Here is a 21086-nt window from a genome sequence, read left to right as displayed (position 1 = left end):
AGACGGATATATACTTTCAACATACTGTACATAAGTACTGTATTTGTTTATTATAACAATAAATCAACAAGATGGCATTAACATTATTAACATTCTGTTAAAGCGATCTATGCGTAGAAAGACTTGTAGTTCTTAAAAGATAAATGTTGGTACAAGTTATAGAAATTTTATATTAAAACCCCTCTTAATGTTTTTGTTTTAATAAAATTCGTAAAATTTTCAATCAAAAAAAAACTAGTAGCTCGCCGTTGTTGTCAATAATTACAAATGCTCATGGTGCTGAAACCCATAAAATCAGTCGCATCCAAGGACCAGCAGAGGGTGACAAATCACCAAAAAAACACAAGTAACAAGTGGACATGACACTGTGCTGTCATTTTATTGTTTGAGCGGGGTATGTGCATTAAATGCGTCCAATATTTTAACGTAATTTAAAAAAATTATTACCGCCCGTTAACGCGATAATTTTGACAGCCCTAATAAATTTAGTCACAAAAAATGGCCTTGAATGTCTTATTTTTTTACAATTGTGAAACAGCACAATAGAATCAATAATATACAGCATACACATTATTGTAAAAATATATAGCGATAAAAAAATCAAGTTATGATGGATTATGTAACACAACATACTGAAAAAAACCACACTTATAATGTCACTCATTTTTATTGTATTCACAGTTTATACAGACAGACACTTATGAAACTGAATAGGTCAATGATGGCTGTGGCTCTCAGGGAGGTCTGGAACAACTTCGCCTGTCTCCAGAATAACATCACCCTACACAAACAAAGGTTAAAAGCAGGTTAACTCCATCAAGTGGTGCTTTGCATGAGATGAAACCATAAACTCCAGATTTATGTCCTAATTTAGTGACCGTACTTATTACAGAGATTTTTTGTTTGTTTGTTTGGTTACTGGATGGTGTCTCCTATGGGTTTTTTACATCTTCAAATAGATTTAAAATAAAAATATATTCCTTGCAATTTTTTGTTGCATGCTATCTTTGTTGAAAGTACAGAGTGATGCCAACGATTTTAACCTTTTAATCGCAACTAGTGCTGCAACGTTTAACTTGAGTAATTCGGTTATAAAAAAGCTTCGAATCACATTTTGCTGCTTCGAGTATTTTTTAAATCCGTAACGTTATAATGGTTTGTTTTTAAAGTGTTTGCATTTAGTTTGATTGATTTGGGTGGTTACACTGCCCTCTAGTGGCAAAAGTGAATATGACGTAACTCTTTAATATGGCTTAGGCTACGTCTACTCTAGGACAGATCATTTTCTCCAGGGTATTTTGCCGACTATCTTTATACCTGTGCGCACTTCCGTTTAAGGTGCGTTTAAGGCCCCCCGCTTCTGCAAGGTATGCCTGCATTTGCACCTCTGAACCAGAAACTCATTACTGGCTGGCGGGAAATTTTGAAAATACTACACCTTCTAGACCAGGGCTTGGGAACTCCGTTTTGTGATCACTGTTTTTTTTTTTCGTGAACGCAATTGAACGTATCACACTCAGCTTTTAGGAGCAGTCAACGAGTTGTGATTGAAATGAATCCTTAGAAAACAATGAAAGCCTGACATCGTTACTTGGGATGTTACAATGGGGTACCGCACGCAGGCTATTTTTAGACCGGTAATCTTTCAAAAACAAACATGCCGATCACGCATTGCTTTTTTGGAACTTGTAGAAACGACTCTAGACATTACGACACATGAAGATGTTTTCTTCATACGTTTCCGGAAACCAAAAACTCGAGAGGAAAAAATGTGAAGACCGAATCAACTTGCGCGGACTTTAATACCAGCTCGGTGAATCCATTCACGTTTCATATGCAGTAAACATTATGTTGGGTTGGCATGGTCTTTCAGAGGACAAAGAGGTAAGCCAATTTTATATTTTTAACTTATTTTTTTAGCGTAACGTTGTGCCGTACTGCTTGTCTGACAATTAATGACCCGAAAAGAATTACAACGGTATCTGACTGCCACTGTTACCGTTTCTGTTATATATATATATATATATATATATATATATATATATATATAAAAAACAACTTTAGTAAGGGGGAAGTGTAAATAAATTATAGGATTAAGATGTGTTATCAATGAAAAAATTAAAAGTGTTCGTTGGCTGTCACTGAGTAGCATTTGCGATCGCTACACAAAGCTAACTAAATTACACCCAAGAACGGTAAGAGACGTAGGACAACCAGAGGATATATAAGAAAGACAGGGCTGATGGTAAAGGATAGCTTGTTGAAACAGGAGAATGTCATTGTCAGTCGCGTCGATAAAAAAGTTAAAGCTATGCTTAGGTCGGCTCGTTTTTTTCGTCTTTTTCAGCCTTCGACACTAAAGCCATCTCTTTAACTGAACATTTTTATGTTCTTCCACATCTTTGCCAGTGAATTTGGCACCAGGCACATCATTTTTGGAGAGAATTGGTAGGTTTAACTCTGTAAACATCTCCTTCATACACGATTTCCATCCATTTTCTATTAGGGACAAACGGTGACTTGTCCTTACTTAGCAACAGTAGCTAATGTCATGAATATTAATGAGCGGAAGTGACGTGTTGCTTGTGGTACGCCATTGATGCTCAGTTGTGCTGTCACTACTTGAAAAATAACAAATAAAAACATATGGTTGGCGCTGTGTATATTTCCTGGAAGCTGCAACCAGGAGTGCTTGTGCATAACAGTGGTGATCCTGGAAGTGGCGACAGTTTTGACAGGCGGAAATGTCATGGAAAAAAAACTGATCGCGTGCCTCTTTGACTGGGGGTTTAATTTTCCTCTACGCATTTTTACTCAGCCCCGCAGCTGAACGGGAGACAAGCTGTGCAAGAAAACGCTCATCTCCGCGTCATCCGCGATGGGAGGACCACAAATGGGCACTGAACTGAAGCACATTATTGCGACTTAGTTTGACTGTTCAAGAATAATGTGTGGAAAAGAAAAGAGAAGCAGGAATGCCATGTCGTGATCGTCCGCCTCCATTGTTTACGATGCCGTCATGCCGCACTAAAAATGGCGACGGGATGACGTCACTTCCTTAGTATCCCATTGTTATACGGACACACTAGTCTACATTAAGCGGCGGGTAATATTAGCTGTCTAACTTATCAGTGTAAGTTCTTGCACGGATAAGAGGCAGATTAGTGTAGCCGATATGCCGTATAGTCTAATTACACATTTAAGGCCATAGTCCGTCCTAGTGTAGACGTAGCCTTTATCTAGCTGCTCCCTGTTAAGACCAACATAAGATAATGTTTTTAAAGCATTTGTGATGTAGTTTATAGGTATATTTAGCTGTTTTATGTGGGAATGTGTTTGAACGATTTGTGAAGAGTATTGTTAAAGTTAGAATTTTACAGCATTTAAGATAGTGGACTTTTGCTATGCAAATTAGCCAATTTTTGTACATAGATCCTCATTTATTTATTCTTAATAATGTTTGAGGCTAAACTTAGGTATTTTGATTTATTCTTAAATGAAAGTGCAATCCTGAATAGTTTGAAGAAACACTCGGGAATTTTGTGTTCGCATTTCATGCCCTTTTGAAAGGGCAATCTTAGCAAGCACCTAAAATTCATTCTGCAATGCCTTTAAATGGAATTAATCTGATTTCTCGATTATTCGAACTAACTCGTTCATAGATTAATCGACGACTAAAATAATCTATACCTGCAGCCCTAATTGCAATTACAACAATAATTTTCACCGTTAAAATATGTTTATGAAATTTTACACTTCCATATGAATTTTTTTTCCCCAAGTTCTAACACGCTAATTAACAAATATGCTAAACTTGTGCAAAATTTTGCTACGTCAATGAACTCATTGACTGAATTTGACAGATATAAACGTCCAATCCATTTGAACTGGGAATGCTGGCAGTGATCATTCACATTAGATAAAGATCATCAAATAAACACGCATTTAAATAATGTTATTGCAAGGACAAGGGGAACCAAAAGTCCATAAGTTAGTTTTTAATTGTTTTTCTCTAGCTAGCTAAACAGGTCAATTTGAAAATTTGAACCACAAAATAAAATATTCACATTGAAAATGAATAGTTGATACTTACTGGGAAAAGCTTGGGTTTCAACTCCACAATGCCGTATGGCCTTTTCTGTAAAAGACAATCATACAAAAGGAGTTACAAGAGATATTTAACCACTTATAACAGTCTTTTGACCACACTCAAATTATTTTAACTCATAATAATGTTTATCTTTTAAGAACTACAAGTCTTTCTATGGGTGGATCCCTTTAACCAGAAAATTCAGTATGTAGAGACATTCTTAAGTTGAGGTACCACTCACTGTACTCTGGCCAGTAGTTTTGAACTTACAGCAACATGGTATTTGACGTAGTAGTGGACAATCCAGGCAGGTATCAACAGGCGTGTTAATGTGAAAACACCCCCTTTGTAGGCTTTGTATGTCTAAAAAGAGAAATATTTTAAGTACAGGTACTGTATTTAATAAATACCTTTGTAATATGAAGATGAACAACTTTGAAATAAGCTTACATTGCTGGCCAAAGTATTGGCACTCCTGCAATTCTGTCAGATAATGCTCAATTTCCTCCAGAAAATGACTGCAATTACAAATGCTTTGGTAGTAATATCTGCATTTATTTTACTTGTAAAGAAAAAACACAAAAGAGAATGAAAAAAAAATCATTATCATTTTACACAAAACTCAAAAAATGGGCCCAACAAAAGTATTGGCACCCTCAGCCTAATACTTGGTTGCACAACTTTTAGACAAAATAACTGCGAACAACTGCTTCCGGTATCCATCAATGGGTTTCTTACAATGCTGTGCTGGAATTTTAAACCATTGTTCTTTGGCCAACTGCTCCAGGTCTCTGAGATTTGAAGGGTGCCTTCTCCAAACTGCCATTTTCAGATCTCTCCACAGGTGTTCTATGATATTCAGGTCTGGACTCATTGCTGGCCACTTTAGAAGTATTTCTCTCAAACCATTTTCTAGTGTTTTTTGAAGTGTGTTTTGGGTCATTGTCCTACTGGAAGACCCATGACCTCTGAGGGGGACCCAGCTTTCTCACACTTGGCCCTACAATATACTGCAAAATTTGGTGGTAATCTTCAGACTTCATAATGCCATGCACATGGTCAAGCAGTCCAGTGCCAGAGGCAGCAAAGCAACCCCAAAAAACATTAGGGAACCTCCACCATGTTTCACTGTGGGGACGGTGTTCTTTTTTTGAAGGCCTCGTTTTTTTCCCTGTAAACTCTATGTTGAGGCCTTTTCCCAAAAAGCTCTACTTTTGTGTCATCTGACCAGAGAACATTCTTCCAAAATTGTTTTTGGCTTTCTCACGTGATCTTTGGGAAACTCCAGCCTGGCTTTTTTATGTCTCTGGATCAGAATTGGGGTCTTCCTGGGTATCCTACGATAGAGTCCCTTTTCATTCAGATGCCAACAGATAGTACGGGTTGACACTGTTCTTCTACCCTCGGACTGCAGGACAGTTTGAACTTGTTTGAATGGAAGTTAGTTGAGGTTCTTTATCCACCAGCCACACAATCTTTCATTGAAATCTCCTCAATTTTTCTTTTCCGTCCACATCTAGGGAGGTTAGCCACAGTGCCATGGGCTTTACACTTATTGAAGACACTGCGCACGGTAGACACTAAGGGAGTTCCCAAAAAAATCAAATATTAGATGTATTCAAATAACAATTCATAAAAGGTTCAAAAACAATGATTTTCCCCAATAACTTTATGACAGCCGCTCATAGCAGAACGAAATTCAAGACACGCCTGCCGCCCGGACACCTTAAACGGACGCACGCACAACGTTATGATGTATGCTGCCGGTTATTGAGCGAGAGATTTACTCCTTTTCAAAAGGCTGGAAAATAAATTTGTGTATGAGACAGGCAGGGACCCGACGGTCACGCTTCTGTGCACAAGTTATTTTTTAGACTGAGAGGTGAAGCGAATTGGTTCCTTGCTCCTTGTCTTTCAGATGTCCAGCAGTAGTTTCAAGTCATGTCAATTGAAAAATATTTTGAGTGTGTTGCTAAGACCCGTGTGCGTCTATAAGAGTTGAGTACACGAACCCTCTTGTACTGCTTAGCCTTTATTATTGTTGCTTTTGAGATGTTAACAGTTAGCGCCGAGCGCTAAGCTAATTAGCTAGCGTGTATTTCAAATGCAGAACGATTAAAACCATGCGTTAGTACTAGAGCTGGGAATCTCTGGGCACCCAACGATTCGATTATGATTACGATTCAGAGGCTCCGATTCGATTATAAAACGATTATTGATGCACCCCCCTCCTTTTTTTTCCTCTCTCTCTTTTTTTTTTAATGTTTTGTACATTAGTTCCAAAATTGTTCAAAAATACTCTCAGGCTAAACCACACTACTATTTCAGTATCAAGTTAACATATAGCAGTAAACAAATATACAAAAATAACAGTAAATAAAAAAACTCCAGTCCCCATTCTGTATCAGCAGCTTTAAACTACATTCAATTAATTTAATGTTGTGAATCAACCGTTAAATTTGTTCAAATTGCTCCCGTTATTCCATAATTTCCCTTTTGTCTACTTTCGACATGTGAAAGTTTTAAAACTATTTTAAAGATAAATTCAAGTCAATATTTTACCGATTTAGGAGTATTTTAGATAAAAAGTTAATTAGGTTTGCTTGGAAGGTTCGCTACAACAGCCTTGCAGGGAAGTGTACTGCTTTAAGAAAATTGGGAGTAAAGGGTCACACGGGGTAATGTTGCTTAGAGTGCTGCTGCAGTTTAGTTGGTAAATAAGGAACAGCAGTTAGTGTGTAAGCTACTTCATATGCTGGTAGCAGTACTGCTGACCAATTTATTAAGTCTGTGTGCGGGCCAGACGTTAATGATTATTATGACTGAGGCTGGGGGCCGGATGAAATTTGACCACGGGCCGCATTTGGCCCCCGGACTTTGGACATGACGGCTCTATACTTTTGTCCGGTCAATTTTTGGAATTTTGTGTAAAATGATTATGATTTAATTTTTTCCCCCATTCTCTTTTGTGTTTTTTCACTGCAAGCAAAATAAATGAAGTAGTGCTGCAACGATTATTTGATTAACTCGAGTATTTGAGAAGAAAAAAATTTTCGAATTAAATTTTATTGCTTCGAGTATTCATTAAATTAAACTGGCGTTGTAATGGTTTGTTTCGAAAGTGTTTGCATTTAGTTTTATTGATTAGGGTGGATACACTGCCCTCTGTTCTGCCTCATTTCACATGGCTGAATCCAACTGCTCCCTGTTAAGACCAGCGTAAGCAAAGTTTTTGTTTGAGCTAATGTTTTTTAATGCATTCATAATTTAGTTTACAGGAATATTTAGCCGTTTTTTGTGGGAATATGTGTCTGAACCATATTTGTGGGAATATGTGTCTGAACCAATAAAAAATAACAATAAAAAATAACATGAATAATTATCGCCCAATTGCCGTTCTACCAACGCTTTCTAAGGTACTAGAAAGAGTTGTACACAATAGACTAAGCGAATACCTCGACAAGTTTCATATCATAACCAGTTCACAATATGGCTTCAGGAAGAAGAATTCAACATGCATGGCCATTCTAGATCTTGTTGAAAAAATTAATGATGCCTTTGAGCAGGGCAAGTGCGGAGTGGGCATTTTTTTGGACTTATCTAAGGCTTTTGACACCATTGACCATAATATTTTACTGGAGAAAATGCATCACTATGGTATTAGAGGAATAGCATACAACTGGTTCAGAAGTTATTTATTCAGGCGACAACAATATGTTGGTATTAAAAATCATGTTTCACAAAAAAAGGAAATAAAATATGGAGTCCCCCAGGGTTCAATTTTGGGCCCACTGCTTTTTCTTATCTACATTAATGACCTTGTTAATTCTTCTGACATACTACATATGATTTTGTTTGCTGATGACACAAATTTGTTTGTTTCACATAAAAACCCATTAGACCTACAGCACATTTTAAACGCAGAGTTAATTGAAATACATAGCTGGCTCAGATGCAACAAACTATCCCTCAACATCAACAAAACCAATTACATAGTATTTAGATCAAATAAGAAAGCAATTGACACAAACAGGATTTGTCTGAAAGTAAACAACGACAATTTATCACAAGTCGATTCCACGAAGTTCCTGGGGGTCTTCATTGATAAGTCTCTCAATTTCAAATGCCATATAGAACATCTTATATCAACACTATCCAAATATGTTGGTCTATTCTTCAAAATAAGACACCATCTCCCTTTAACCGCACTTCTCACTTTGTACAAAACCTTATTTGAGCCCCATATCAACTACTGTAACATCATATGGTGCAATACGTTCCCCAGCCACCTAAAGAAATTGGAAACTCTGCAAAAGAAGATGGTACGGGCCATGTCCTGGGCTAGTTTTAATGCCCCCACCAACTCCTTGTTTTACAGTTTACGCCTTCTTCGACTCACTGAGTTGAACACATTTCATAACGCAGGTATAATGTTCCAAATTGTAAATAATATGAATAGCAAGCTCTCTGAACTCATTCCAGTCTGGACTCCTCTCCATCCTCATAACACCAGAAATAAAGACCTCATCAGTGGAAAAAAGAGAAGACTTGTTAGCACTAGCCTGAGCATTGCAACTAGAGGTCCTCAGATTTGGAATGAGCTTGACGAAAATCTAAAAGTGTTGAAATCCATCTCCACCATTAAAATGGCGCTAAAAAGTATTCTGATTAGTAAATACAACAACTCCAACATACGTAGGTTATAAATTCTTTTCTAGGGAAGTATTTCTTTTCATTTATTATTATTATTTTATTTTATTTTATTTTATTATTATTTTTTTTTTTATATATATATTTTTTTTCTGTATGTGTGTGGGTGAATGAGAACACTGTAAAATACGACAACTCACCCTTCTGCTCATCTGATCTTTTTTTTTTCTTCATTGCCTTGATGTACGCAGGCTCCTGACTATAAGCTTTTAGTAGCTTCTTAAGGAGACCTGACTCACACATAATCTTGGTTCAGCACTATGATATGATGTACAATTTGTAAATATGAATGTGTGTGAATAAACTGAATTGAATTGAATTGTGAAAAAGCCACCATAAAATAGACCAAACCATTTGTTAAGAGCCTTGTAAAAAAAAGTTAGCAATTTATAGCATTTACTTTTGCTATCCAAGTTAGCAAATTGTTCTTTTGATGTACATAGGTCCTTTTTTTAATTTTTAAATACCGTTTGAGGCTCAGCTCAGGTATTTTAATTCTTCATGTTCCTTATCCGATTACTCGATTATTCGAACTAACTAGTCCATCGATTAATCAACTACTAAAATAATCGATAGCTGCAGCCCTAAAATGAAGATATTACTACCACTGCATTTGTAATTGCAATCATTTTCTGGGAGAAATTGAGCATTATCTGACAGAACTGCAGGGGTGCAAATACTTTTGGCCAGCAATGCACTCCATGCTGACGACTATTGCACGGCTCTGTTCATGAATATGTCTCCTCTGTATTGAAATTTGTAACAAAACAGCTCAAATCTCTATTCATGAAAAGTCATCCTTATGTTAGCATTACTCACATAAAGCCTCCATAGGCTCTTGGGCTCCAGAAAACCTGCCCAGAATTTAGCGACGGCGCCGGGTGGTTTGGCCTGAACAACGGGTTCCCTCGGACTGAGTTCCTGGTCCTTCAGCCACTGCCTTCGGAGCTTGGTGAGCTGATCGAAGCGGAGCTTTTCGTCCGGGTTGTAGCCAGACATTTTCGTTTGGATTGTCCGCTGTCGTCCAACAACCTCAGCGGAGCTGCAATGACACCATGGAGGACGTCTCGTCGTTTTACTGACAGAAACAAAGACAAAACCGGATACAGAATCGAGTGCTGTAAAAACGTTAGTAGCGACATCTGCTGCAGGGGAGGATTGCATAACAACAGACGTTTGGAATTGAATTAATGAATAATGATTATGATATTAAAATTTAGAATAAAATAGTTCATATATTTTAAAATAAATCGATGAATATCACGAAAATATAATTGCAATATTTCATGATTACAGAACGCACCTTATAATCTTCCGGTTTGTCTGCCTCCAGGAGGCACTATGAACACAAATAAACCTCAAAGTAGGGAAGTAGCAAGGAGTGTGAATATACTATACTTTTTGATAAACCTATTTTCACTTCTTACTTGTCATATGTGACGAAAGTGGCTAAGTTTCTCTGCTGTCACGTGTTTCTCGTGCTTTGCGCCTTTCACGTGACACTCCGCCACGAGTCTGAAGTCACGCCAGGCAGGTCGGTTTTCTTTATTTTTCTTTGTTCTACATGATTCTAACGAGATTTTTCCGAAAAAGGTAGGGGTTTTAGTGAGATTGATATTTTAGGTGTAGTCCATGGCACTTACTAACTTGAACTGTCAACCAGGCGTGTGTTAATACTAGAGGTGGGAATCTTTAGGCACCTAACGATTTTTGTTTACGATTACGATTCAGAGGTTCCGATTCGATTATAAATCGGTTATTGATGACCCCAAGCTTTTAATGTTTCGTACATTAGTTACAAAAATTGTACAAAAATCCTTTAAAGCGTAAATAAACGACTGTTCCAGTATCAAGTTAACAGTTCAAAACGGTAAAATAATACTCAAGTCCCCATTCTGTATCAGCAGCTTTAAACTACATTCAATTAATTTAATGGTGTGAATCAACTGTAAAAGTTGTTAAAATTGCTCCCGTTATTCCATAATTTCCCTTCTGTCTACTTTCGACATGTCAAAGTTTTAAAACTGTTTCATCATTTAAAGATAAATCGGCAAAATCTTGACTTGAATCTAGGAGTATTTTAAATAAAAAGTTAATTAGGTTCGCTACAACAGATCATTCTAGATAACTCTACTGCTTTAAGTTGGCGGCTGTTTACTAACGCCGCCGTCGTCTGTCATTTTGCATCTAGTTCTACATACAGTGCCCTCCATAAGTATTGGATTATAATAATTATGTGTTTTTTAGCTTCTATTTTTTTTCTCTAAATAATATGGGACCTTAATGGTGAAAAAGAGAAAAATCCAACCTTCAATACAAGTGCATTTATTCAGTGGGGGAAAAAATCCCACATAAAGAAATAATTATTTGACATCAAACAATGTGTGTCACAATTATTAGCACCCCTGGTGTTAATACTTTGTACAACCCCTTTTTGCCAATAAAACAGCACCTAATCTTCTCCTATAATGTTTCACAAGATGGGAAAAGACAGAAAGAGGGATCTTCAGCCGTTCCTCTTTGCAGAATCTCTCTAAATCATCCAGAGACCTAGGTCCTCTCCTCTGTACTCTCCTCTTCAGCTCACCCCACAGGTTTTCAATGGGGTTGAGGTCTGGGGACTGAGATGGCCATGGGAGGAGCTTGATTTTGTGTCTGGTGAAACATTTCTGTGTAGATTTGGCCATATGTTTAGGGTCATTGTCTTGCTGAAAGACCCAGTGACGACCCATCTTCAGCTTTCGGGCAGAGGGCAACAGATTATGATTTAAAATGTCCTGGTATTTCAAAGCATTCATGATGCCATGCACCCTAACAAGGTTCCCAGGGCCTTTGGAAGCGAAACAGCCCCACAGCATCACTGACCCACCCCCATACTTCACAGTGGGTATGAGGTGCTTTTCAGCATGCGCATCTTTTGTGGCACGCCAGACCCACTTACGAGTGTTTGTTGCCAAAAAGCTCAATCTTAGTCTCAATAGCCTCAATACCGCTTGGCGAACTCCAGACGTTTGCATTTATGATTGTGAGTGAGGAAAGGTTTTCTCCGTGCATGCCTCCCAAACAGCTTGTTTGCGTGTAGACAGCACCTCATACCCACTGTGAAGTATGGGGGTGGGTCCGTGATGCTGTGGGGCTGTTTCGCTTCCAAAGGGCCTGGGAACCTTGTTAGGGTGCATGGCATCATGAATGCTTTGAAATACCAGGAAATTTTAAATCAAAATCTGTTGCCCGTAAGCTGAAGATGGGTCGTCACATCTTTTTCAGGGGTCCCATAATTATGGAGGGCACTGTATTTTTTAAGCACTTCACATGTAATAATTATGATAGGTTTTACATGTTACTGGCCCACCTAATTATTTTAAACAAGAATAAAGTAGTAGAAAAATGCCTGGCTTTATTAAATGCTTCATGAAGTGAGTCCACTCAAATCCTCTCAAGCTGCTCACTTACACACAATGAGTTGCCACAGCAACTGTTTAACAGGGTAAATGATGATTGCATTGAAGTTTTGGCTTACAAGCATCGGTGGCTAGATCAAACCCAAACATCTGTCAACATCGTTAACTTTAATAAGCAACTCCAGTGTAGTGCCTGACGAACAAAGAGCAGGGAGAGAGAGCGAGAGTGGGGCCATGTCCACACGCATTTGTGTAGAAAAAAAAAAAACTTCCACAGCCAATCGCTTTCATTCATTTTTAAGTACATTCAAAACAATAAAATAATTGTCCCAAATACCCATTATTCAATAAGAAGCACAGCAAGAGTTTGTTAAAAAAAAAAAAAGGAAGCAAAAAAGCGCCTATTTGATATACTCCAAATGTAAAAATTGGTCTCATGTGTGACGTGAGGACAACATTTGTCGCAGACGATGACATAAATCTTCGGTTATCAGTGTCCACATCATGGAGCCACAAACGCAGAATTCGCAAATCTTCACCTTCCCCGTTGTTTTCAAGAACCCTGGTTTAAATCTGCGTGCGCGTCTGGATGATAGGTCAAACCGTAGAAAAATATCTTCTTTTTGCCAAATACCCTGCTACGTGTGGACATGGCCTTAGACTACACAATCGACTCGGGACAGCTCATCAATTGGAAAAAAACCCGCGATGGACTGAGGGCGCGAAGTTTGAAGTGCGAAGTAGAGAAGGACACTGTGATAACTTGGCACCACAAAAATTAAACAGTGAACTTTGGAACATTACATTGAAAATAAGCCTGAATGATATATCGTTTAAGCATTGCCATTGCGATGTGCACGTGTGCGATAGTCCCATCGCAAGCACGTGCGATAGTTTTTTTTTTTTAATCCATATACACCTTGCTTTCTACTCTGCGCACAGCCTCACACCCTCCCTCTCCCAGCCCTTTGTTCCTCTCAGTCACCGCCACTTGCTTATTAAAGTTAACGATGGCTTTGATCTGGCCAAAAAAGCAGACTTCACACGGGCATCTGTCAATCATCGTTTAACTTGTTAAACAGTTTCTGCAAGGAAGCCGCGCTGGAATGAATGTGTGTGTGTGCGGAGACGTTGGAGACATATAAATGCCAGAAGAGATCATGAGGACTGTTGGGTCTAAAACTCGTTCTTTAACTTAGTTATTTACCCAAGGCAAGCTGACAAAAGGCAGGGTAAGAAGTGAGGCAGAGTCAAAGAGTTGACGTTTTTCAACCTGCAGGTTGGGAGAGCCAGGAGAGTTTCGCGACCAATGCTGTCTCATCGAAGTCTCTCTACGAGCTCCCCCTTGCTGTTAACTTTTATTGAGAGGTTGTTGCTGGGCAGAATACAGTTACAACACTTTTGTCCAACGTGGCAGTTTCGATCGGGCGAGTTCCTTATTCTAGTCATTGATTTAACAGTCACACTCTCGATTGAATTAACAGTCACACTCTTGAGCGGGCAAGATATCTTTGTTTTGAACACACATTTGCACTCAAAGTACTGTAGCTTGGTGGAAAAGTACTGAGACGTTGTGTGACGAATCAACGTATGTGTGTGTATCTATTTATCAGCAGAATGTGCGCAATTGCCGGTAATAAAAATGTAAGCACATGATTATGGGCTAAAACTGTATTCTTCATAATAGCGTGGGAGTGCGCGTATAATAGCTGTGGGAGAGCAAACTGGCATAATATATTTGGCATACAATAACAAGCTTATCTTACAGGAGTTTGAAATTTCTACATGTCACTCCAACTGTCACAGCTAAGGTAGATAAACAGAAGCATTTAATAAAGCCAAGCATTTATCTACTACAGTACTTTATTCTTTTTCAAAAATGATTTGGTTGGACAGTTATGTTTAAAACTGATCATAATTTTGACATATGAAGTGCTTAAAAAACATTTTATATACATTTTTAAAATCACTTTGGGGGAAAAAGTGAGAAAAAAACATGTCTTATATGTATCTCTTTCCAATGCTAAATCCGAATAAATACATTGAGCACAAAAAACACACCAAAAAAAAAAAAATTGGGGAGGGGGGGGGTGCGCTAGATCGCAGTTTTTCACTTATCGCGACGGATTCTGGTCCCCATTAACTGCGAAAAACGAGGGATCACTGTACACTGTGGTGAGTCATCATGTGAAAATTCTTTTTAAAAAAATGTGTATAATTTTTTTTTAATATCGCAATATATGCACACCCCAAAAAAATCGCAACAATAGTTTTTTCCAATATCGTTCAGGCCTAATTGAAAACCATCTTCAATCCACAGAATGTCCGTCTCTCTGCCCCGTCATGTCATTTGGGAGTCAGAGCACCTGGTTGCCTACCTTCATCCGCGGCCCTGGACGCCCGGCTCCGTGATCCTGGAGCGCCGCATGCCTGGAGCCATGGCAGGCAGCATCTTTGACCTGGAGGAAGCTGAGTATTCATCCTGGATGCTGGGGGCCAAAGCAGTGGCACAGCTGCTGTGCGACAAGCTCATGGTTCAACGGTGTGCCCTTGTCGCCAGACCCCATGTGGACAAACCTGCTCAGGTGCGTTGATCTGTTAATGTTGGACACAAAAATAACTTAATGAAAAGAGATATTAAACAATAATGTATCTAACAGGCATGAAAATCTCTCACCTTTCGGTGAAATTCGCCGTTTTGAAGTCAAAAAGGGTGACCTACGTGAATTGTGTAGATCCAAGATTTTTTTAATGTCGGACGCTGTGTATGCAAGCGGGGAAAGCGGCACAAAGCCCAAAAAAAGTGCACTAGAGTGGCCAAAACATTGACTTATTTTAACAAAACAAAGGAGGGTACACTGTTGTGTCCTGTCTCTTCAATGCCAAGCTTGGCTGCACGTCGGCCGTGAATGAACACCGAAAGCACCGTCACCCAGTTGTAATTTTATAAAAATAAAGAATTTAAGTGTTCCAAAATCTTTTTGTGACTTAATAAGCGTAATCAAAAATTTCATTGCTAAATTAGTAAAAGAAAGGGGGTGGGGGGATTATTAGTCGACTAATCGGGAGAAAATTAGTCGTTTGGGACAGCCCTAGTTGTACAGTGTACCGGAACATATTTCCTCCACACCCTTCTCACCTTTTTAACCCCTGACCCATTTTCATGCCTGCTATAAACATTGGCCATGTAAATAACTTCACTAGAAGAGGTGATATTGAAAAAATGTATCTAATCTCCTATGCAGATTCGTGTACTCCCTCTGCATGGCCTGGATGCAGAGTGGCGTCCTCACCTGGCAGGAGATGAAGAGCACCACAGCCACGATCCGGGATACTGCACCTCCAAGACAGCGCCTCGTTGGAGCGACACCCGCCTTAATGAAATCCAGACCAAGATTCGCATGGAGCTCCCTAACCCGAATGCGTCGCCTAACCTGACGTTTCTGGGTGAAGACCAATCTGACCCGGGTCTCTTTCCGCGCATCATCCGTGGTGAAGAGTCGCAGTGGCGGCTTTGGGAGGACGAGAACCACGTTTCATTCCTCACCCCATTTCCCAACTCACCTGGCTTCACCGTGCTAGTCCCACGCCGTCCTTTGCCCTCAGACATATTCAAACTCGGAGATAGCGACTATGAGGGGCTGGTGCTGGCCGCCCGTAAAGTGTCTCATCTTCTGAAAAAGAGTTTGGAGGCATGGGGTGTGGGACTTATCTTTGAAGGATTTGAGATTGATTACGCCCACGCTAAGTTGATCCCGTTGCTGGGGTCGCCGTCTTCAGGGGACGGACGTTTCAGCACACCGCTGGCGCCTCAACACTTCCTTTTGTACCCCGGTTATGTTTCCTCGGAGGATGGACCTGTAATGTCCAGAGAGAGTTTAGAGGAGATGCATGCCAAAATCACCTTAAAATAATCTTACAATCTGAACTTTTTCAAAAGTCCACTGTAAATGGACGTTTATTCTCTTACTTTGAGTAGTATGAAGGAATTGGAACCTCTTGGTGCCTCACGATACGATGCGATTTGCGTTACAAAGCTCACGATAATGATAATCTCACGATATGGCTGTACAACAATTATCGATTCAAGTCAGGAAATCATTCTAACAAGTAATAAACAGAAAAACAAGCTATTTTCACCCTTCTGCTGTAAGTTTATCACTAGTAGATGTCCAATCCATTTGAACTGGGAGGGTTGCAGTAAATAAACCCCTCCCAGTTCAGATAGGCCCCTCCCACTTCTATGGCCGTCAGTGGCAGCCAATGCCAGCCAACGAGGTAATTTTTTAGCCATTTCAGTTACCTGATTTTCAGTCACTTCCTTTTGATTTTGGAGCATTTCGTGGTCACTTCTAGGGCTGCAGCTATCGAATATTTTAGTAATCGAGTAATCGACTGAAAATTCTATCGATTAATCGAGTAATCGGATAAAACAAATATATTTTTAGGTGAAGAGCAATTATAAATATACATGAGAAAACAAGACATTTCATCTAATCTTGAACCAATATTTTTGATGTATATTGTTGAAAACAGCCAACAATTGCATCTCAGATGTAACTAGAATTTAAAAAAAAAAGACTAATTCACTGCTTTCACTCAAAAAACTTTTAGATCTTATTAAAAATATATATATATTATTACCTCAAAATGCCGTTACGCTTGATAACACACATCACTTAAAAGTTAGGATTTTTTCCCACGTGTTTCAATTGAATTTCTCTTTGTGTCAAGCCATTTTTAAGTTCTAGTTAAGTTTTAAGTTAGTCTAAACTGTAAGTCCTGATAGGATTTTGAGTTTTTGCAGTGTTCAAAATAAATGTATGATACAGGCTGTATTGGAGCACATTAGGGAGCAGTGCTACTTGGTGTTTTATCCAGCAATGACTACTGAGCTAAAATTGATAGTTAGCATGTTTAAGTTTTTATTTTACACCCTCATCACTCCACAATGCTATGTTATGTTTAAGCCTGTATGTAAGACACGTTAGCCACGCATCGACAGTGGTCATAATTAATTGAAACCTAGCCCTCCGCAGGGCTAACGTTACGTGAGCTAGTAGCGACAGTAACGTTAATCTTATTTATTAGCGCTTACCGCTCTTTATTAGCGCTTAGCGCTCTACTGCTTTAAGATGGCGGCTGTTTACTAACGCTGCCCAGACGCGGCCGAGTCTGTCATTTTGCATCTTGTTCAACATACATGTGATCGCATCTAGTTCAACATACATGTGATCTCTATGAGACGCATCAGACGGTACCTGTTACCAATGTAGCATCGTGCGGGCTAGTATTTACCAACGTCGGCGTCGTTTGTGGCGGCTGTCGGCTGCAGTAAGTTTTTTTTTTTTTTTTTCCTTCTTTCTCTCCGCACGTGACAGCGCGTTGTCCCGCATTGAAAGTAGTCCGAGCAAAACGTGATGCTTAGAACTGTCAAAATAAACGATTACTCGAGGTGAATAAAATTACTGGGATCAGTTTTTAAACTCGAGTTACTCGAGTTGCTCGAGTACTCGTTTCAGCTCTAGTCACTTCCTTTTGATTTTGGGGCATTTTATGGAAATCCTGCTGATTTTGGGCTACAGAACAGGAGGTGGCCCGGCAAATGAATAGGCAGTGACTCAAACTCAACAGGAAGTGACTTGTAACTGCCCCAAAATGAACAGAAAGCGACCCGTAAATACCCCAAAAATCGGAAAGAGTGACTGTGAATGCTCTGGTTTCGGACAAACAAACGTTTATTCGCCCTTCTGTCTCAATGGGTTGGGCTTCAAGCGTATTATGGTAAAAGATTTCGGTAGTAACTTGGTTCCTTTTTTTTCTTTTAAACAGTGATACCTTTTTAAAAAGATATCTTGATTCTTAGGATAAGTGTATCGATAACCTTTATGGATGCAAAGTCACAATATATCACAATTTTGATATTTGGGGTTGGTGGTGTGTCCCCCTCTTCCCATCCCTGAGGGCCGGTTGATAGGAGCGTGGGTGGCCCGGGGGACCACAGTGGATCCCGGGGGGTGATGATGGCTCCTTTGCTGGGCTGTGCTGTGCCCCCCTTCCCCGGCCCTCCCTCCCTCCCTCCCTCCCTCCCCGGGCTGGCTGGGTGGGGGCCGTTGCCCTGGGTTGGCACCTCCGTGGTGTCTCCTCTCGTCTGTGTGGCTGTCGCATGTTTGGTGGGGCTCGTGTGTGGCTGGATGTGATTGGGCGCGCTCAGGTGGGGGGTCCCGGTGCCGGGGCTGGCGGTGGGGTGGCGTAGGGTCGGTTGCCAACAGGCCTACACTCATAAGGGATTCACACGATTACTGGGTTCCAGATCACAGATCACCCCCATACTACCCCATAGTGAGTATGAGGTGCTGTCTACACGCCAACAATCTGTTTGGGAGGCATGCACGGAGAAAGCCTTTCCTCACTCACAATCATAAACGCAAACGTCTGGAGTTCGCCAAGCGGTATTGGGGCTTCAACTGGGACCATGTGCTTTGGTCAGATGAGACCAAGATTAAGCTTTTTGGCTCAACACTCTAAGTGGGTCTGGCGTGTCACGAAAGATGCGCATGCTGAAAAGCACCTCATACCCACTGTGAAGTATGGGGGTGGGTCAGTGATGCTGTGGGGCTGTTTCGCTTCCAAAGGCCCTGGGAACCTTGCTAGCAGGACATTTTAAATCAAAATCTGTTGCCCTCTGCCCGAAAGCTGAAGATGGGTCGTCACTGGGTCTTTCAGCAAGACAATGACCATAAACATATGGCCAAATCTACACAGAAATGGTTCACCAGACACAAAATCAAGCTCCTCCCATGGCCATCTCAGTCCCCAGACCTCAACCCCATTGAAAACCTGTGGGGTGAGCTGGAGGGGAGAGTACATAGGAGAGGACCCAGGTCTCCGGATGATTTAGAGATTCTGCAAAGAGGAATGGCTGAAGATCCCTCTTTCTGTCTTTTCCAATCTTGTGAAACATGATAGGAGAAGATTAGGTGCTGTTTTGTTGGCAACAGGGGGTTGTACAAAGTATTATCACCAGGGGTGCTAATAATTGTGACACACATTATTTGATGTCAAATAATTATTTCTTTATGTGGGATTTTTTCCTCACTGAATAAATGCACTTGTATTGAAGGTTGGATTTTTCTCTTTTTTCCATTAAGATCCCATATTTAGAAAAAATATATATTAGAAGCTAAAAAATACATAATTATTTTAAATCCAATAATTATGGAGGGCACTGTATTCGGGCCAATATGGTAAGTCATACTCTCAATGTGAGACATTAAAACTTCAGACCAACCGGACACTTAGACTTCCAGTCTCCGTGTCAAACAGCTGAACAGGACAGGTTCAAAATAAAAGAAAAAATCTCGTTTAAAAAAAAAAAAGAGAGAAGGTGACGGAGTAAAGTGATGTTACTTGTGACAATGCTGCATTTAAGTTTGTTTCTTTCACTTTTATAAACGACCAAATTGGATCCCAGTAATTAATAATCATAAAAAAGTCTATATTGTTCGGTTTGTTGTTTTTTTAAATGGAAATTTAATTAGTTCCCACACAAATTTCAAACATTCAAACTAGCATCTTTTTATTAAATAGTTCAATATTCAGAGCATTGTTAACAGCCTGTCACACATCAATTCCAGACATATTGGTATAAAACTCTTTATAAATATAAACATTCCCAATAAAAACTTTATTGCCACACAAACAAGACTCTTCAAACTACATGAAAATTATACTGATTTTCATGAACCAGAGCAGAAATATATATTACATTTCATATAGCTGCAACAGTTTATTCTCAGCAGGATTAACTTCTGCCTTGTCAGAAAAACACTCGTCCAAATAAGATAAACATGATTGTGGAAATCAAACAACCTCGCTGGTCATCTTCAATATTACACAGCAGGTAACTATGACAATAAAGTCATACAATTTTGATAACATGGATTTCCTTTGCAAAACATATCTGACAACAAGCTGAAATAAATTTAATATAAAAAAACGTACCTAATAGACTAAATTTATCATTTTAATCTTATTGTATACAATTTAGGATTTGTTGAGATTAAAGTCATAACAACATCGTTACCTCATTCAGTGTCAAAAACAAATGTACACATTAATCCAAGCATGTTTTACAGGGAAGAGACTACTCTTTCATGTGATACCTTTGGTGAGATTGATCCATCAAAATCCGCTAGGGGCTGTCATTTTTTCAAACATCAACATGATAATACTGTGACACACGTTAACAAAATATATTGTCTCTCATAAAATACATTTTTTTCTCTTTCCTGTCTTTGCATTCATATAAAATTCAAGTGTTTCTATCTTACAGGGAAGGCATGTATCAAGATGACGCTTGTATTTAAATAACAGCATTCAAGTATTTAAGTACCAGCCAACCAGGGATAAAATATTGAAGAAGGTGAGCAAGATTTTCAACTGTATTTACAGTGCCTTGCAAAAGTATTCGGCCCCCTTGAACCTTGCAACCTTTCGCCACATTTCAGGCTTCAAACATAAAGATATAAAATTTAAATTTTTTGTCAAGAATCAACAACAAGTGGGACACAATCGTGAAGTGGAACAAAATTTATTGGATAGTTTAAACTTTTTTAACAAATAAAAAACTGAAGTGGGGCGTGCATTATTATTCGGCCCCCTTGCGTTAATACTTTGTAGCGCCACCTTTTGCTCCAATTACAGCTGCAAGTCGCTTGGGGTATGTTTCTATCAGTTTTGCACATTGAGAGACTGACATTCTTGCCCATTCTTCCTTGCAAAACAGCTCGAGCTCAGTGAGGTTGGATGGAGAGTCTTTGTGAACAGCAGTCTTCAGCTCTTTCCACAGATTCTCGATTGGATTCAGGTGTGGACTTTGACTT

At 39.4% G+C, this 21086-nt stretch overlaps 3 protein-coding genes across 5 annotated transcripts in view; 1 reads left to right on the top strand and 2 right to left on the bottom strand.

Moving 5' to 3' along the window:
* Positions 1-608: 608 nt before the first annotated feature.
* ndufb6 (NADH:ubiquinone oxidoreductase subunit B) lies at positions 609-9878 on the bottom strand. The gene is made up of 4 exons (XM_057843712.1): positions 9620-9878; positions 4361-4453; positions 4094-4138; positions 609-781 (listed from the first exon to the last, which is right to left on the bottom strand). Exons 1-4 carry the CDS (start codon positions 9797-9799, stop codon positions 716-718), a joined length of 384 nt encoding a protein of 127 aa, XP_057699695.1. The 5' UTR covers positions 9800-9878; the 3' UTR covers positions 609-715.
* A 257-nt stretch (positions 9879-10135) lies between these two features.
* Positions 10136-20541, top strand: LOC130920461 (uncharacterized). Of its 3 annotated transcripts, none has more exons than XM_057843709.1 (3): positions 10136-10334; positions 14522-14786; positions 15447-20541. In XM_057843709.1, exons 2-3 carry the CDS (start codon positions 14523-14525, stop codon positions 16113-16115), a joined length of 933 nt encoding a protein of 310 aa, XP_057699692.1. In that variant the 5' UTR covers positions 10136-10334; position 14522; the 3' UTR covers positions 16116-20541. The 3 variants fall into 3 exon arrangements, with proteins under 3 accessions (XP_057699692.1, XP_057699691.1, XP_057699693.1); XM_057843708.1 differs by having other exon boundaries at positions 10136-10393; XM_057843710.1 differs by lacking the exon at positions 10136-10334 and adding an exon at positions 14294-14376.
* The window catches only part of sun2 (Sad1 and UNC84 domain containing 2), a 52321-nt gene continuing 46756 nt past the window's right edge, over positions 15522-21086 (bottom strand). The window contains exon 17 of the transcript XR_009064150.1: positions 15522-16059. The gene's annotated coding sequence lies outside the window, so the exon portion shown is untranslated. The remainder of the gene's footprint in view (positions 16060-21086) is intronic.

This window comes from Corythoichthys intestinalis, chromosome 8 (assembly GCF_030265065.1).
Source record: "Corythoichthys intestinalis isolate RoL2023-P3 chromosome 8, ASM3026506v1, whole genome shotgun sequence".
NCBI classification, from domain to species: Eukaryota; Metazoa; Chordata; class Actinopteri; order Syngnathiformes; family Syngnathidae; genus Corythoichthys; species Corythoichthys intestinalis.
Note: the sequence above shows the minus strand (reverse complement) of the source record. Positions and strands in the feature narration are given on the sequence as shown.

Coding starts and splice junctions, on each gene's coding strand:
- LOC130920461 (XM_057843708.1), top strand. CDS start 10,365: ATGATTCTAACGAGATTTTTCCGAAAAAG. Junction 10,394..14,521: donor ACGAGATTTTTCCGAAAAAG/GTAGGGGTTTTA, acceptor TTCAATCCACAG/AATGTCCGTCTCTCTGCCCC. Junction 14,787..15,446: donor ATGTGGACAAACCTGCTCAG/GTGCGTTGATCT, acceptor TCTCCTATGCAG/ATTCGTGTACTCCCTCTGCA.
- ndufb6 (XM_057843712.1), bottom strand. CDS start 9,799: ATGTCTGGCTACAACCCGGACGAAAAGCTCCGCTTCGATCAGCTCACC. Junction 4,454..9,619: donor AGAGCCTATGGAGGCTTTAT/GTGAGTAATGCT, acceptor TTCTCTTTTTAG/ACATACAAAGCCTACAAAGG. Junction 782..4,093: donor TGAAACCCAAGCTTTTCCCA/GTAAGTATCAAC, acceptor TTGTTTGTGTAG/GGTGATGTTATTCTGGAGAC.